This window comes from Gossypium arboreum, chromosome 4 (genome assembly GCF_025698485.1).
Source record: "Gossypium arboreum isolate Shixiya-1 chromosome 4, ASM2569848v2, whole genome shotgun sequence".
Lineage (NCBI taxonomy): Eukaryota > Viridiplantae > Streptophyta > Magnoliopsida > Malvales > Malvaceae > Gossypium > Gossypium arboreum.
Window position 1 is genome coordinate 3,175,379 of NC_069073.1, and position 18,727 is coordinate 3,194,105.

Genomic DNA, 18,727 nt, shown 5'->3' on the forward strand with positions numbered 1-18,727 from the left:
TTCTAGCCCTCCCACGGGTCTCCATTGGCTCATTCGATCAACAACTTCTTTCGACATATCTCAAAAGTGCTTTCGAACCGGCTCTGGTACCAAGCATCACGGACTTAAGATTCTTGCCTCACAATCCAAATGCGGCCTTAGGCGATTCTTACTCCAAAACGCCTAAGTCATTAACTTCTACAAAGAAGGATTCAATGAATTCTTCCCAAAACACAACTTAAACGAAAGCACCTTAAAGCCAAACAAGATGAAAGAAGAACGAGACAAGAATAAGCCAAAGAAAATAAGAACACAAGAGAGAGATTTGAGTGAATGCTCTCAAGAATTCTTATTGCACAAAACTCAAGTGATTTACAATGAGGGAAGAGGTCTCTTATTTATAGTTGAGCCTCTCCAAATCCAACGGTACCAAATTAAGTACATCAATGGCTAAGATTAAAAGACACCTACCACCAAATATAAAATCATATCTTCTAAGATTACATATCTTATCTAAGATATGTAATCTTATAAAATAATATCTTGTAAGATCATGTTTCCATATTTGTCTAACTTGTAGATGGGCCTTCAATCTCTTCAAGCAATGGCCCGGTCTGATTGGGCCAAATAACCTCCTTCCTTCTTGATAGTTCACACAGATGTGTCATGGTTGCGGGCTCCCATGCGCAACCCATGACACTAGCAGATCCTTAATGGCCCATACTTATTTACAAATTCTTTTACGGAAATATCCATTTATTTCATATATGTCTACATTTAAGATGTTTTTACCTATTTTTCTTGCCTTCACATTTTGGCAGATTCTTCTATTCAACCCGCTTACCCGCGTTCTCAGATACACCATGATCATTTTGTCAACTACTCGCCACGCAAGTCATATGTAACCTCCTAAATATGCCCTGATAGGCTTCCTATTCGTCATCTTGGCAGGCTCTATTTTTGCCATGAGATGTACCTGGCCACTGGATCCTCCCATGGCTAACCATGGATTTTTTATTTCGAAGAATCAATAAACCCCTTCCGAGGTGTCGCCTTGAAGGACTTGTATACCATTTACATGATGTCGCCTTGAATGACCTATATACTGTCGTCACAGTGTTGACCCAAAGGACTTATAAACTGTCGTCACGGTGTTGCTGAACTCCTTTGTATCCCTTATCAATCCGCTCATTCCTTCGTTTAGTCAATTTTCTATCTTCACTAACCCGTCAAGTTAACTCTTTCTGTATCCTACATTTTATAAACATGTGTAACACCCCTTACCTGTTTCTGATGCTGGAATTGGGTTACGACATGCTACAGTAATAAATAGAACATAAACATGTAAAATTAAATTGAGATTTATCAAAACATTCATTAAATCTCAATCATTCAAACAAAGTACGTGCATACAAGTTTTAGTTTAAATCGAGCTTACGAAAGCTTTAAAGATTTCTAGTATGAGATTTTATATTATTAATACATCAAATACTAATTAAATATATATATGTAAAATAACATTTTACAAGGATGCTTATGTGATACTTTCTTTTAACAATGTATATGATAGATAAGAAAATAAATTTTAAAATAACATTATTAATTGTTATACTCCCAGCTTAGCATGGCATGTGGCAAGATATGGGGCAATTTACTAATGATCCTCACTTAGTCCGTGCACAATCCTCTATAAGGAACCGTCTGTAGCGACCCTTCGTGTAAAACAGTTCTACGGATGATATTGTAACAACCCTTTTTTCAGTGGTGTCAAAAATAGTGATTTCGAGACCATAATTCTGACGTAATCATCTGTAAATATTGATTAAATAATATTTAGGAGGACATTAATATGATACTAAAATTTGGTTATGAAATTTTAACATTTAGTTGGTTAATTAAGAAAAAAATTAAATCGTAAAGTTAGAGAAAATTGGTCTCTATTAGTTTAAGCTAGCAAATAATTTTATAAAGGTAACTAAAGGGACTTGTATGTAGAGCTGATCATGGGTCATGGGCTGCCTGCCCAAAGGCCCCCAAAAAATGGGAGGGTTTGGGTAAAATATAGGCAGAAAAATGGGCTTGGGTAAAAAACGAGGCCTGTTTAGAAAAGCGGGCAGACCTCGAGTAAGAGTTTTTGGCCGAGCCAGCCCTACCAATTATATATTAATATATATACTTTTTATTTTTTAAATTATTTTAAATTTTTAATATAACTATTTTTATTATATTGTTAATTTGTGTATTGTTTTAAGAATTGTTTTAGTATTATTTTATTTGTTTTAATATTTGTTTTATGTTTTAAATATTTTTGATTTATTATATTTTTGAATTTTTATTTAATAAAATAAGAAAAAAAATTAATATGGGTAGGCGGTAGGGCTCAAACTTAGTAATTTTATTTGGTAGGGCTTGGACAAAATTTTAGGGCCATATTTGGTGGGCAGCCCCTCGCCTAGTAGATGGACCTAAAATTTTATCTTGGCCCGGCCCTAACCCGACCCATGATCACCTCTACTTGTATGGTAAATATGCCATAGGAAATTATGAGTGGACGGTTGTATAGGTTTAAAATGTGAAATTTCATTTATAAAATGATTGAAATAACAATTTTGTAAATAGTTCTAAAAATAAAACAAATCAAAAGAATAAAGGAAACATTTTCTCATTTGTTTCTTCTTCACCAAACGTCTAAGCCATTGAAGAAGGGAAGAAAATTCGTTTAGCTAGGGTTCTCAATTAGGTAAGCAAACCTCGTCCATTTTTTAATAATTTTTATGTTTTTAAACTTGTATTAACTCGATTTAGCTAACTCAAGGACTAATTTGTAAAATTTTTAAATGTTTTTCATTGTGCCATTGTTGATTTTGAGTTATTCTTAAAAGTTTCTGGAAGATTAATGATTTTGGTTGTTAAATAGGACTATTTTGTAAAGTAGTTTTTGATGACTTATGGCTTAAGGAGTAAATTGTTAAAGTGATGAAATTACAAAGATTTGATATGAAAAAAATTACAATTATGAGTTGTAGTGAGGCCATTGAACAATCGGTTAAGATAGGATTTGGGCAAAAATGGTTAATTTGCATGTTTGGGCTTAGGGACTCAATTGACTAAAAGTAAAAAATTGAGGGTAATTTTGTAAAGTGTCAAAAAGGGACTTAATTGTATAAAATGGATTAATTTTGTTGTTGATTTGTTTAATTGAATCAAACTGTTATTTTAGATTGAGAACATGTTGACGATCGTAGGAAGAAAAAAGTTGCAAATTAGTCCCTGTACCTAAGTTGCTACTATAAATTAGTCCGATAAGTTCATTATATAAGTATATTATAATTAACTTCCTTAATTGCTTGTTTATCTTAATAAATGTATTGTTTCGTGATTATTGATTGTTTGAATTATTTGAACTCAATAGTGGAACTGAATTATGTTGAGAAATTAAATCAGGCCTTGAGCCTAGTAGGCTTTATGCCGGTGTTCTATACTGTTTCGGGCCTTGGGCCTAGCAGACGTCATGCTGGTGTATATATATTGGGCTTAATGCCTAGCAAGCTTAGTGCCAATATATTTAATAGGCTTAGTGCCTAGCAGGCTTTGGGCCGGTTAAATAAAGAGTACCAGATATTAGTAACTTAAGAACATGTTAAGATATGTTTAGAACAAGAATGGAAACTGATGTATTGTTCAATTCTTGCTTATTGTGACTTGTGACAGAATAGGATCTTGATTACATTAACTATTTAGTTTGTTCTGTTATCTGTTGAATTCGATAAGGTTATCATTTGGTTTAACGAACTTACTAAGCTTCAAGTAAGTTTACTCATGTTTTGTTCTCTATTTTGTATATATATTTTGTGGATGGGAGATCGAATCAAAATCGAGGAATCACACTATCTCGAAGAGCTCTTTTGGTAGTTTTTGTAATATCTCAGCTTATATGACATGTAGTAGGACTAATGACTTTGTTGTAAAATGTAATTGGTTGGTATGCTTTTGATGTGATAAACTTTAGTGATATTCCATGGTATGCTATGTTAGTTTCTAAATTGAGTTAGATGCTTGATCATGAATGATAGTATTTTGTTGGAACTAAGTATGTTGTTGAGGTTGTGGTAAGCAACATCAAAGTATATGTGTGGTGTATTGTATGTTTGTTTTAGAAGTGAAAACTATAGATATCATAGGATATAAATTTGAAAGATAATTTAGGTTAAGTTTAGATGATTATATTTAGCATGATTTGTTGCTATTGATGTGGTTTAAGGTGTAAAAAAATGATGTGCTTTGAAATGGTTTAGGTCCCTATGAAATTGGTTGAACAAATGGTATGTTTTGGTCACTTTTAGGCACACATGGCCTGGGACACGATCGAGTGATGCATACGGGCTACACATATGGGCATGTGTCCTGAGCATGTTCAAAACAGTATAGGCGCAGTTTTCACACGTCCGTGTGACCCCTTATCGAGTTGAACACGATCTAGCACACGGCCTGCAACACAACTATATGAGGGTAATTCGATTATTATACGGGCTAGCACACAACCTATGACACAGCTGTGGAGTTGTTCCAAATGGTACACAGTTGACTACACGGTCGTGCCGTTGCACACACGGCCTGGCCACATGGCAGTGTGACACTTGTGATGAGATTTTTTCGATTTTTCCTGAATGTTTTGATTTGTTTCAAATTGACCTCTGATTATTCCTAAATTAATTCTAAGGCCTGGCAGGCTCAATTTAAGGCCCATAAATGCATGTATTATTCTGTTCTGTATTTTTATGAAAATTATGTTATTCAACTTGGCAACTTGCCGTTATCTACTATTAACTATTCTAGATTATTTAGTAATATGTCATAACTCTAACCTGACAATGGGTACAGGTTATGGGTGTTACATATACTACCATTTGCAAAGAATTGTCCGTAACGACCCTTTATGTAAGATAGCCCATAAATGACCCTCTACGTATTTGTTTGAATCAACCTAAATAAGGCTCACTATGCACCCTCATAGGGACCACCGACACGCAGCCATCTCATACGACCTTGAGGATGAGAATGTCAAAGTAGGATCACACAATGACTCCATGATGACAATTGACCTATAACAGTCTTACCATGTGGCCAACACATACATCCATGCAAGACACTGCATTGTTGGCTCTTCTCCTTACTCTAGTTCTCTGCCTGTCACAGGTGAACCGCCACTTCTCTTCACCATTCACTTTTCCTTATTGATTACTCGTATCAACAATAAACTCTATTATTTTCACTTTTGTGTGATTCTTTCTTACTTTAAATCTTATTTTAAAAATTTACATGTGATGGTTTTATATTATTGTTCAACAATTAAGTGAGTAATCGTAGAGGTTTTAGTAATATTGGCAAAAATTGAAGTCTTGATCTTTTGAGTGTTTATATTCGAATATTATAAGGTGTATTTACACATACATAAGGTCTTAATTCATATTTTATTCTAGTTTCATTATCCATCCATCTATTTGTGCATTGTAATAGTTTGATTCTTGTCGTAATTTTATGGATTTATTATGATTGTAATTTTGTTTGTGCATTATGTTATTTTTGTAATTATATGGATATATTGATTGTAATTGTATTGATTGGTTCGGGTCACAATTATAAAATATATTATTTGTAATTGCAAATTGTTTGTATTTGTTTTTTTATTTCTACCCTTTAGATAATTAGATGTATCCACAATTAATTTTCAAGTGAAAACAGTATTCTTACTAACTTTAGTCTAGACGTGATCATGGGTCGGGTCGAGTTGTAGCAAAATTTTAAGCTCATTTTGCAGGGTTCGGACTCAGTCTGACCAAAAAAATGAACCTAAAATTTTGTCAAATTCGTGTCAAATAAAAAAGCTAAAACCTAAGCTCGAGCTGATCCGCCTGTATTAAAATTTTTATATAAAATAAAATTTAAAAATACAATACATCAAATATAATAAAAACATTAAAATAAGTCTTCCCCAATAAATTAAAAATAAATTTAAAAAGTTTTTATACTTAAATAATACTAAAATAGGTGTAGCTTAATAAGCAAATGTCTCTAGAATAGTAGCAAAATTAACAATAAAAGAAAAATTATACAATATCCAAATAATAACAATAAAATAGTAGTAATATAATTTTGAAATGACAACAAAATAGTGGAAAAACAACAATAATTTTCTTTTTGCAAATTCGGGTCGAGCCCTCGATAAAAAAAAAAGTTTACTCAAGGCTCGACTTGATTTCTAAATGGGCATTATTTTTTTTGTCCAAGTCCATTTTTTGGGCTTATATTTTTATTCAAATCCTTCTACTTTTCAAGTAAACCTTTAAACCGAACCGAATGATTCGACCATGATAAGACTAATTTAATCTAAATACATTTAATTTTTCTACAATTTGACTATCCACTAACACATTAGTTAGTAACAATAATGTTCACTTTGTGGTTTTTTCTGTTTCAAACATTAAGTGTTTAATTATTGTTAACATCTTACATGAGTTAATTGTTTAATAATTTTATCACACAAAATTAATAGTTAAAGCATCCCACCATTAAAACTACTTCTTTATTATTTAGGTAAAATTCCTAGAAGGTCCCTATACTATATGTTTTAATTTAATCCCCTACTATAATTTACTATTTTGTATCTTTTTACTCTTCTAAATGTGTATTTTTAGTCGCTAACCCAACTTTATTTCATTAATTCAATCTAGCTTATTTTTTAAAATATGTTGTAATGTGGTAAATATATACTATATACGCATTTCAAAAAATAAATACACTAGAAATGATTAAATAACTCTTTGATCAAATAATAATGGGGTCCAAATCCAAAAAATTGAATAGTAGAGGGACCTTTTATAAAATTTAATCTATATTTACCCTAAAATGAAAACAAAATAAAACAGCGTTAAATCAGCACCGTTAAATAAAACCTACCTACCTTTCTCATCCTCGCCTGTTACATGCTTGAAGATCACCAGCCTGTGACATTATCACTGACCCTTTACAAAGATACCAAAAATACGTATACTTCCTATATCCATTATTAGCCTCGATTTTCTTTCTTTTTCATTTTCTTTTTAATTTCTTTATTTTCTTCTCAGTTTCTGTAATATAATATAATATAAAAAACCCTAATTAACCCAACTTTTCCTTTCTCTTAAGAAATTTTTCCTCAAAATCCCTAACCCTAATACTCATCCCCCCATTTCTGTTTCTCTGATGGCGACGGCGCGTGAGGAGAGTAACCCCTACGACGGCGGATTAGGAGCTGGAGGAAAATTTAGAAAACGGCCGTTTCGGAGGACAACAAAAACTACGCCATACGATAGGCCGCCGACCTCAATAAGGAACCCAAGCGGTACCGGCGACAGAAATGGCTGGTTATCGAGATTGGTGGATCCAGCGCGGAGACTTATTACTTCTAGTGCCCATAGGCTATTCGCCTCCGTCTTTACGAAACGCCTCCCTCCTCCGCCGCCTCAGACACCACAAGCGCTGGAATCTGGTGAGTTTTCTCCTTGGTTCTATTTTATTGTTAATGAAATTAAAATACGGGGAGAAACTTCCTCCAGAAAAAAAATACAGAGAGTAATCACTTATTTTTGGCGGAAATGGATTTGTTTAGGCTGCTTTAGATATTGGGTTTACGAGTGGTAGTTTGTCAAATTTTGGATGTGAAAATTTCTTGTTTTTGTAGAGGAAGATTTATGGGAGTTAGGGTTTTACTTATTCGATTTAGAATCGTAAGTATAAGAAATAGTTTCATATGAATAATAATTCTCTTTATAATTTTAATAAATATTAGGTTTTCGTTATTGTATATAATGTTTCTTGTTAGCTGATATACGACTTAAAAGTTAATCCTCATTTACATCAAATATGCTTTTACTTTGAAGCGGTGCTTGATTATGCAATGTTGCTTTTGCTTTGAAAAAAATGTGTAAATGAACATAGTTATTGAATAATTGACAGGAATGTATGTAAAATGCTTAAGCATGTATAATGTTTTACTTGAATTTGTTCTTCAAATTAATGCTCAGGATACAGGACGCCATGAGTGTATTTTAATTGGTGATTACACGCTGCTCGTGTATGAATTTTTTAAGTTAGGCACATTTGAAGTTTAAATTACGATGAATTTGTTTTTGTTCTTTTTCTTTCTTTGTGATAATGTAATCAGGGACTAATCAGGAACCAAGGCAGAATCAACCAGAAGCGACTTCTAAAGTATGTATTATTGCTTTTTTACTCCTGTTAGCTTGTTTTTGGCTTAAAATATTGGATTAGTATTCTGTCCACTGCCAGGGGAATAAAGAAAACTCCACAAGTGGGGTTAAGACAATGAAATGTTTCTTTTTTTGTTATTGTTAGTTTTTAATATATTGTAAGGACACATGTTAGGAACCTAATTCTGCTTGCGAGTCTTTTCTTATTCCACTGGAAGTGGACAAAATAATTATCCTAAAACATTTCAATTTACAGTATTCCTTTCAGTTTTCTTGTAACATTTTTATTACCTTTTTTTAATTTATTGAAAATCCTTTTAGTATATCTAATAACTTCTTTAGGATGAAAAGGTGAACATATTATTTATTGGAACTTTCTAAGTAGTACAAAGTAAGAGTGTTTGATGTGCATAAAATTAAAAATAAACAATAAAATAAATAAAATAGAGGGAAAACTGAACTAAATAATAAAGATAAGAGGGAGGTACATAAAATTATAAAGTGAAACTTGGAGTGAATTTAATGATTAATAAACTAAATTTTAACTGAACTTGTACGTGATCGTTTGCCTTTCACTTGTTTGGTTTTGAAGTAAGAAAAAACTCTAAATATGTATCATTGTATTTAAAAAAAGAAGAAGAAGTTCTATTCTACTTTTTATTTGAAACAAACCTATTTCTCTCATTTTTCTAACATTTTCTTCTATATTCACGAAAGCCTTTATTAGATTTAATACGCTTTAATTGAAACATGGTGCACTCATATTTGTCTGAAACTGGACACGTCTATTTCTTGGTATGCTATCTTCTATAGCAATAGAAAATTAGCTCAAATGCAATATATGTTAGGGACAGGCTCTGTCCCAAGGTCTCATGTACCCTTTATTCATTGTCAATTGTGGAAGTAACTTTCAAGTTTTGTGTTTGTCCCTTATTTTATGATATTTTCTTATGTATTTATTTATAAAGTTTCCCCTTTATGTTGTTATCATTGATGAGCCTAACTTGTATGCTTTGTTGTTTTATGTGCCTCTTTCTCTTAGGTTCCTTCTGTTATGCAAGGAGCCATCATGGGATGTGAGAATCCTGTTAATCATACTGAAGAAAGTGGAGTTGCTGAACTTGAGAAAATTTTAATGCAGAAGACATTTACCAGGCAAGATGGTCATAAATTCTATCTTATTGATGTGAAATTGAAATGCATGGTTAATTTTACTACTTCCCTTTGCGGGAACTTTGCCAATTTTTGTCATTTGTGATAATTTCCTATGCTTTGGCTTCTGGAATTTCTATTTCTATTAGTTTCCATCAACCAGATGAAAAGGGCTCAGAGTATGAATCGGATAGAATCAGTTTGTTTTGCAAATTCTAATTATTTTTGCGAACTTTATAGTTGATTTTCTGGCAATCCAGTTTCCAATCTGAACATGAGTTTGTAATGCTTTGTGATTTTTCTTCATTGTTCAGCTTGGGTGGGAATAAACTTTGGTGGCCCTTTTGTGGGTGGTTAGCATGTTTCTTTCTACTTGAGCAGTATTTCTTTTAACAGGAATTTTCTTGATGCTATAGATGATTAATATTATTATTATCATTATTATTATTATTTTTTCAGATCTGAAATTGATCATTTGACGAGGTTACTTTGCTCAAGAAGTGCTGATATTCCTGGTGGAAATGAAGAAAAGAGGCCTGAATTGATCTCAGTGGTATCTCATGACAAGAAAGAAGAATTTCCAAAGACACCAGTTAGAGAACATGTGACTGAGAACCATCTTATTTCAACACCTGTTGTCAGCTCAACTGTAAGGAAAAGTTTTCTTTCCTTCAATTTGCTTTTGGGCTAACATATCTTCAAATGATTTTTCCTAGTCTGTATAATTTTAATTTCATAGATTGAAAAAAGAAGAAAAACACTTTTATGGTTCTGCAGGTCATTGATGATGTTGTTGCTTCACCTGCTGAGCTTGCAAAAGCTTACATGGGTGGTAGGACACCAAAAGTATCTGTATCAAGGCTTGGACTAGAAAATCATGTGCCTAGGGGAGACTTAACTTGTCCAAGCAATAAAAATTTCCCTTCTATGTCTTCCACAATGTCACTTGTGCCAAGATCTTCTGGTCATGTTGGTAATCTTGGAAACAGTTTTGTGACCCCAAGATTAAGGGGCAGGTCTGCAATATACAGCATGGCACGAACACCTTATTCAAGGGTTAACTCATCAACTCTCCTCAAGGTTGTTATGCTTTGCTATCTTTCCTCTTCTGTAATTGCTTGTTTGTCATTTGTCTAATCCGAGTTTTTGGCTTATTCTTTTAGAGTTCTGGCACTGCAAGTGATGCTTTTGGTGGACCTTCATCATCATCTCTGAGTGCTTGGGAGCAAAAGAGAATTTCTGGCTCTACACAAGGGGTACTTATTGAGGATCTTTGTATTTCTCCCTTTAAGGGTGTTTTTTCCTCTCTCTGTCTAGAGAGTATCATTCAGTGGATATTTTTCTTTTCTTAGCAGGTTTCAAAGCGCAGGAGTTCAGTATTAGGCAATGATATAGGATCAGTTGGCCCTATTCGGCGGATTCGTCAAAAGTCCAACCTTCTTTCTTCAAGAAACTTAAGCTTACCTACTTCTGCCGGCCCATCTACTCGCATAGCTGGCAATAGTTCAGCTGCTCTAGATACTCTGGCTGAGAATGGGGATAACAGCTCTCCTGGCTCTAGTGTTACCAATGTTCCATCCAAGTCCAGTCAGACGGCTTCAAAAATTTTACAGCAATTGGACTTGTTGGTATCGCCAATGGAAAAATCACCAACTAAGTTGTCACCATCTATGCTACGTGGGCAGGCTCTTAAAAGCATTGAGAATGTAGATTCTTCAAAATTTCTGGAGAACCTGCAAGATACTGACAAGTTGAGTGGTTCTTGCACTGTACTGCCTGGTATTTGTGAGTCTATGTCAGGAAAGCATGATAAGGCTAGGGAAAATGGCTTAACAATGATGGTTGCTCTTCCTGACAAGGTGGTTCCTGCAGTAAATGGTGCAGATAGTAATAGTTTGATGAAGGATAATAACATGCCTAGTGTTAAAGCTTCTGATTCCAGTTTGATCAAGTCTGTTGTACCGCAACCTCAACAAAAGAGTCGGGCTTTTCAGATGAGTGCACATGAGGTATGTGTTAATTGGTAATCGGGCATATCTCATGTCAAAATTATTTAGTGATCAAATAGAGCTTTTAATGATCAAAGTTCCTCCCAGTTCTTTTGCTGATCAAGTGCTATTGTTTCCAGAAGAAGAGGCTCTATCAAAGGCTTACTTTTGGATTGAGGGATATCCATAAGCTTCACTTTTGCCTCTATACTGTCTATTTTTAACTTCATGTTTTCTGTACCAGGATTATCTAGATCTGGATGATGACGACTATCCTAATGGAGCCACACCTGCTGAAGGGAGAGGGAGGTTGGATAATTGTGTCATGGAGAGCAAGAGTGTAGCTCCTGAAGCTATGATAGAGAAGGCTTCTAGTCCTGAAGTTATACCCAATTCAAGTGCTGCATTCAATCAAAAACCTGATTTGAAAACATCTGATGGACCCACTGGTGTTGAAAAAAATGCTGGTATTACTTCTCCAGTTGTAGAGGTGGCAATTTCATCTCTGCAGTCTCCATTTTTTGTATCTTCGTCAACTCCCATAGCCGATAGAGATGATGTTCCTTCACAGTCAAATGCTCCTCATATGCTTAGCACTGGGGAGAAAGTTGTGGAAGCAAAGCAACCAAATGGTGCTGTTACTTCATTTGGCTTTGCCTCTACAAATGTTGGTGAGGTTTCACCAGTTACTGGATCTTCAGGTGTTAAGCTTGCCACAAGTTCAGACCAAAAACCAGAGAACTTAAGCAGGTTGGTATATTCACTATTCAACCTCTCTTGCTTGGAAGGTTGTTTACTTTTGTCTTCTGTTCTCCTTTCTTTCTTGTCTATACCTCCAGTGCAGGCCTTATTTGTAGAATTACTACTAGTGGGTTAAATGTTGTAGACTAGTGATTAATTGATTGAAAGGAAGTAAAATGTTTAAAAGGTATACCCTACTCTGTTTAGTTCTTATAAAAGGATGGAAGGGGTTGGGGATTTTGGAGGTGAATCTAACCCTTGTGCATAGGGTCACTAATATCTGGTTGAATGGAGTAGGCTAGTAGTTAGTTAATTGGCAGGGTGTAAAAGGATACCTGGTCAGGGGTTGGGGATTTTGGTGGTGAATCTAACCCTTGTGCATAGGGTCACTAATATCTGGTTGAATGGAGTAGGCTAGTAGTTAGTTAATTGGCAGGGTGTAAAAGGATACCTGGTCAGGAGTTCTTATAAAATGATGGGAGAGGATTTTGGAGATAGATCTAATCCTTGCCACCTCCCTTATAACATGTCTATTAAATTCTGTAAATCCTGACTAAGATGTAGTTAACATGAACTGATTATATTGAGCTCGTTATTAGAATTTGTAGATCCTCCATCTCCCTTATGACAAATCCTACTGATTAAAATGCAGTGAACATTAAATGATTTCCTTCAGTTTTCTACTAAATACTGTAAATCCTCCTGATAGTAACCATATTTTTTACCCTTCAAAGTTGTTTTTACTGTTGATTTCCTGTACTGAACTTTCTCTTACATTTGAACCCACCAGGTTGCTTTCTTTTACCTTTAAACTCTTAAATGAGTGAGGGAGCAAAAAGAACAGGGAAATCTTTCTTCATAAATTGATTAAAGCTTGTTATCATAATTCTTATATTGCTGGTGATAGTTTACCTCAGATCGTTAGAATCCATTACATAGCTGACTTCCAGGATGGTAGATTTCAAGTTTAGTTAGTTTTTTTGTTTTTTTTTTTTGGGGGTGTCCATTTGATAAATAATTAGTTAGTGACAGAAGTGTAACCAAAGTTTCAACTTAGCACTGAACGTTTAAAAATTCACAATTTAGTACTTGGAAGTTGGCATCTATTTGTTCCAAGACTAGAAAGTCAGTCTGATGAGTGATGTGCTGCAAACAAATAACAAATGATTTGTCTTGACCTTATTGGTGTATGCCAGGCATTTAACCAACTGTTATTTTCTAACGTGTAAATCAGTGGATGGAAGCAAATACCAGATACTCTAATGCTGATGTTTTAACCTCAGCTAGCCAATTGAGAATTTGATAATACTTTGGTACCAAACATTGACAAAATTTGAAATTATTGGTAATTAAATTAGTAAAGGCTTTCCAAATGCTAGTAATAGATTAAGTTCTAGTTAGAACTAAAAAGGCAGTTGATTTTCTTGCTGGGATCTTTTGTTTTTTGTCTGCTATAATCTGTGCTGCTTGTTGAAGAGTTAACTTTTGTTCGTTCCCCCCTTTCACTTTGCTAACAATCACCCAACATAAAGAAAGCAAGAAAACAAGGCTACACAGTGATTGATCAGTATATCTTTTTTCCTCTTTCTTTCTTTCTTTCTCTGGAGCCTTATTTAAATGCTTTGTTGCGTTATTATTTGTCAGATAAAACAGCCAATACTGCTAACAATCCCCCTTTCTTTCTTTCTTTCAGCTGTGCTACTACTGCTCCTGGTACAACCAATTATTTGTCAGATAAAACTGATAAGGAGAGCAATCTGAATGGCATCTTCTGTAGGACACCTGAAACTGCAATCACCTCTTCTGTAACAACTTCAATGTCAGCTGGAAGTAAGTTCAAGTTTGGTGCATCCGCAGCAGATGGTTCTACCTTTAATAATGGGTCTTGTGCTTCTAGTCCTTTTTCGTTCTCTTCTCCAGCGCCTTCTCTAGTCCCAAGTAATTGTCAAAGTTCCTCCAGTGCAACTGCCACCAAAAATGACGCTTCTGCTGCTACCATCACCTCTGCAAGTGCAACTGCAAATGCCAGCATCAGCTTTACCAGCAGCCCCTCTGTGCAGGCTTCAATCCCTTCCTTTACAGGTGCACCTGTTTTCAAGTTTTCATCCTCTGAGGACCCGTCAACTTCAGTTTCAACATTATCAGCAACTTCAGGGGAAGCAACTGAATCTAAGACACAGGATACAAAACTTGGCAATGTAGGTATCTTTCCTTTTGGTAGTACATCTTCTTTTACTGGCTCTGGAAGTAGTATTTTTGGTGGTACAAGTGTTGCAAGCAGTGCTGCTGGTCCAACAGCTGAAGTCGCAAGCTCTGGAAATAGCAGTTCCAGTGGTATATCTTCCACTATTACGAACTCTGGAAGTGGCTTTTTCAGCAGCACAATTTCCCCAGTGACAAGCACAAGCAATGGTACCTTCGGTGGTACCTCTGCAAGTGCAAGCACAGGCAATGCTATCTTTGGTGTTACATCTGCAACTACAAGCACGGGCACTGGTTTATTTGGTGGTACATCAGCAGCTACAAGCACAGGTAGTAGTATTTTTGGGGGTACGTCTTTGCCAGTATCTGGTACGGGAAGTATTTTTTCCACTAAAGCTGCAGGCATGGTCACTGGAAGCAACGTCTTTGGATTCAGTGCTCCAGCTACATCCATATCTACTTCACAGTCTCAGAGTTTAAATCCTTTCAGTGCTGTAAATACCCAAGCATCTGCTGCAGGAACTGGCATTGGTACCTCAAGTCAGAGCACGCCCATTCAGTTTTCCTCATCTGCATCATCTCCATCCTTTGGATTGGCTGGGAATGCAACTTTTTCCTCTGGCAGTTCAATTTTTGGGTCTTCGGTATCTCTAGCCAAGCCTTTTAGTTCAGGTTCAAGTTTTGGAATAAGTTCTTCCTCTTCAGAAACCAAGTCTCTGAGCTCTAGCAGTGGCAATGATGGTGGTGCATTTGGTTCCACTTGGCAAGCTCCCAAGACACCCACGTTTGGTTCATCATCAGGCTTTTCCTTTGGATCATCAACTTCTGTTAGTGCTCCTAGCGGTGCATCTACTATCTTTGGGTCATCCACCGGTGCCTCTTCAAGTTCCATATTTTCATTCACTTCAGCTGCAGCTGCAGCTGCCACTCCGTCACAGCCTGTGTTTGGTAATACGAGTCCTGGCTTGGTGTTTGGGTCAACGCCCTCTAGTAATAATGATCAAATGGAAGATAGTATGGCAGAAGACACAGTTCAGGCTTCACCGGCTGTTGTGACATTTAGTCAACAGCCAATCTCACCACCCGCTCCTGGGTTCGTTTTTGGTGCATCAAACCCACCAGCAGCAGGTTCTGTCCCATTTGGAACCCAACCAAGCATAGCCGCACCAAAGAATCCATCTCCATTTCTGGCTTCTGGTAGTCTGGAATTTGGTGGTGGAGGGAGCTTCTCATTGGGCACCAGTGGTGGTGACAAGTCTACCAGAAAATTTGTGAAGGTCCGCAAACAGCGGAAGAAGTAAAAAGGTTTATTTACTTGAGGCAACTCTTTCATGCGAGAGACTCGACTGATTGATTGAATAATTATTGTGGCAGATGAGAGGAGCTGCTGATTGTTGCTGTATGTTGTAGCAATCAGAATGTCATTGATGCCAGCACAAATGAGAGGAGCTGTTAAAAATGTTGCTGTTATTTCATCGTTTCTATGGGCTGCTGGCAGAAGTTGGTCGCAATTTTGTATGTTCTTCCTGGTAAAAATTCGAGACAACATTTGAAACTGTACTATTAGTATTAGTTAGCTGATAGATTTTCTGGTTTGAGCTATTGTGCTTTTGGCCTTGTTCTGTGTACCCTTATATGTAACATAAATCGAATGAAAGAAGAATCGAAGACTATGGAAATGGTTATGAATTTCATTTTAGGGATGATCTCTTTTTTTTCTTATTTTAAAGGGTTTGTAGAATCTTAGCTTTTTGAGCTCAAGTATTCTATTATAAATTATAACAGGCAGCGGCAATTTGAAAACCCTTTGGGACTATTCTTCTCTGGCATGCATCCCAGGTGGTTCCATGGGTTTTCAAGTAGATACTGGAATAGCATTCTGAGTTTCGCCATTAAAATGAAGCTATTAATAGAGGGGCTCCGGACCCATATATGTTTTCTGGTTCAATGCTTCTCTTTCAAGGCTAGAGATGTACATGGGCTTTCAATCAGGTGAGGACTATAACGAACTAAGTCAAATCCACTTTCTTATGTTGAAAAGTAATGTTCTATACTTGGATTAAAAAAAAAAAAAAACATATATTGCAACAATAGTCACTCAATTTTGATATCAATGACAAAATAGTCACTCTGATTTCAATTCAGTTATTCAATTTTCAAAAAAATAATAAATCAATCCTACCAACTTTCACAAAACTAGACACCCAAAATACCCTTTTCGATAAAACCCTTGAATGGATTCTTATTGTTTAAGAGGAAAACTGAGAACCATGGCTTCCTCATTGTCATTACCCCAAAATACCTTTTTTGATATCCTTGCTAGATTACCTCTTAAGTTCGTGACTCAATTTAAATCCCTTTCCAAGAATTGGGCTTACCTCACATCGACCCCAACTTTCGTTGCCGACCATTTGCGTCACTCTTCTTCTGATCCATCTCTCATCCTCCTTTGCTATAGTATGCAACTTGATTTTGACTTTGGGATGTTGCTAATCAATGACCCGACCTATTTCACTTGTCGACATTTGGTTGTCCCTTTAGAGGAACCGCTTCCTTCGTTCTCAAAGATCATGGGTTTAATTGATTGTTTGGTTTGTTTGGATGCTCCCCTTGTTTTGCTTCTGATTTTGTTTTATGCAACTTGATAATGTTGACAATGGAGTTAATGTTGTTTAGGTTAATCAACGATCCTTTTGTTTATATCATCATATCCTATGAAGATTTTGACAAATTCGAGTTGTTATGGTTCTTGAATTGCTTGGATATTGCTTGGAGAAATTTCGCCTACCGGTTTGGTTGTAGGTATTGATAGTTTGATCCAAAATTGTCTCCAATCCTATTTCGATCTAATTTTTTTAAAGTTAATGATTTTGGACAGTAGAAAAAAATAGTTGGATCCCAATCGTGGTGGCTCCTCTTTTGGGGGGTTGAAAAAAAAAAGGATAGGGGGTGGTTTGGAGGTCAACAATGGTGATGCCAAATATGGTTGTGGCGGAGGCGGCAACGGCGAGATTGTTGGGATGGAGAAGAAGAATTGAAGGCAAAAAGAAATTTGGGGGCAAAAAACGTGAATTTAAAGATAAAATGGGCTAGCATGCGAAATAGGAAAGAAATGATGCCAAAAATACAAAGTGTGAAAGACTTGGGGGCAAAAATTCAAAGAAGAGATTCATAAACATAAGACTCAGTTTAAATTTGAATTTTATTAGGATTATTGTTAAGATTATTATTTAGATTTAATTTTAGCTTTTATTTTCATTTTTCTTTTAGAATTTAAATAGAAATAAACTAAGTTTTCTGTGTACTATAAATAGGGAAAGGAGTGACATAAATATGGACTTATCTTTTCTATAAAAACTCTATCTCTCTAAAACTTTTAGCTTTTGTTCCTTTTATTATTCAATAAAATTCTATTTGATTAAATTTATTGCTTTTTGCTTAAAAAGTATGAGCCGTTAAACTCATCTAGCCAAAGGTTGTCGAGATTCCTCAAAAAAGGTTCATGAGACTTAGAATCCGCACTTAGCCTGCTCAACAAGTATTTATCGTTTCTCCGCATTACGGGATTGACGCTTCCGTCCATATCCTTCCGAAAGTGATCTTTTCATCTTCTGCAAAACTGGTCGTTTTGTATGTTTTGGGAAGGTTGCATAGTCAATTTGTTAGCTTACTGCGCTAGTGGTTGTCGAGCCCAAGAGATAAAATGGCATGGCATTCGCTATTGAGAAGTGATGATCTAGTGTAAGACGGTCCCACAAAAGTGATGATTGGCTAGAGTCAGGTTCCTTTAAATCGTAAAGCTAAAATGTAAGTGGAGCTGGTGGTCGTAGGTGTCCTTTTCCACTATAACTTGCATATTCTGTCATAAGAAGGATCACCTAAAAGCTTAGGATTGAACCCAAGGAAGATTGAGATAACCGGAGGCTGGAATCTCTCAATCAAAGAATCTATTTTCTTAATTTTGTTTCTCTTTACAATTTCGATTTCAATTTATACAATTTCAACCTCTCCATATTTTTAATTCTGTTTCTCTTTTTCGTTATTTTATATGGATAGGTTATTTTTGGTACTTTCAACGACACACCAAGAAGCATAAACATATGGGGTCATTTATGCAAAAAGTAAAAATATTGGACCATTTATTTAAAAAAAAAAAAGAAAGGATAAAAAAACAGTCACTCAACCTTGCCTCGTCTAACGTGGCAAGTTAATTGGCCACATCAGCTAGTTTACTAGTCACATCATCTATCTCGTTAGGCTTGTAATTAAAAATGTTAATGAGTTACTGATTCGTAACTTTTCGATAATGATGTTAATGGGTGGCTGGTTTGCTACTTTTTGATAACGTTAGTGACTGATTTATTATTTTTAAAAGTTGAGTGACTAAATTGAAACTTTGTCTCATCCAACGTGGCA

The 18,727-nt window shown here is 35.4% G+C and overlaps 1 protein-coding gene across 2 annotated transcripts; it reads left to right on the plus strand.

Annotated features, from left to right (window-relative positions):
- Positions 1-6,953: 6,953 nt before the first annotated feature.
- Positions 6,954-16,017, plus strand: LOC108460281 (nuclear pore complex protein NUP1-like). Of its 2 annotated transcripts, none has more exons than XM_017759719.2 (9): positions 6,954-7,507; positions 8,183-8,229; positions 9,271-9,383; positions 9,840-10,029; positions 10,158-10,460; positions 10,544-10,636; positions 10,736-11,389; positions 11,613-12,118; positions 13,803-16,017. In XM_017759719.2, exons 1-9 carry the CDS (start codon positions 7,222-7,224, stop codon positions 15,610-15,612), a joined length of 4,002 nt encoding a protein of 1,333 aa, XP_017615208.1. In that variant the 5' UTR covers positions 6,954-7,221; the 3' UTR covers positions 15,613-16,017. The 2 variants fall into 2 exon arrangements, with proteins under 2 accessions (XP_017615208.1, XP_017615207.1); XM_017759718.2 differs by having other exon boundaries at positions 6,969-7,507; positions 10,733-11,389.
- The last annotated feature ends 2,710 nt before the right edge of the window (positions 16,018-18,727 follow it).

Excerpts from the sequence above, each read along its gene's own strand:
- LOC108460281 (XM_017759718.2), top strand. The coding sequence starts at position 7,222 with ATGGCGACGGCGCGTGAGGAGAGTAACCCCTACGACGGCGGATTAGGA. Across the intron at positions 9,384-9,839 it reads ATGCAGAAGACATTTACCAG|ATCTGAAATTGATCATTTGA; the intron begins GCAAGATGGTCA and ends TTATTTTTTCAG. Across the intron at positions 10,030-10,157 it reads CACCTGTTGTCAGCTCAACT|GTCATTGATGATGTTGTTGC; the intron begins GTAAGGAAAAGT and ends ATGGTTCTGCAG.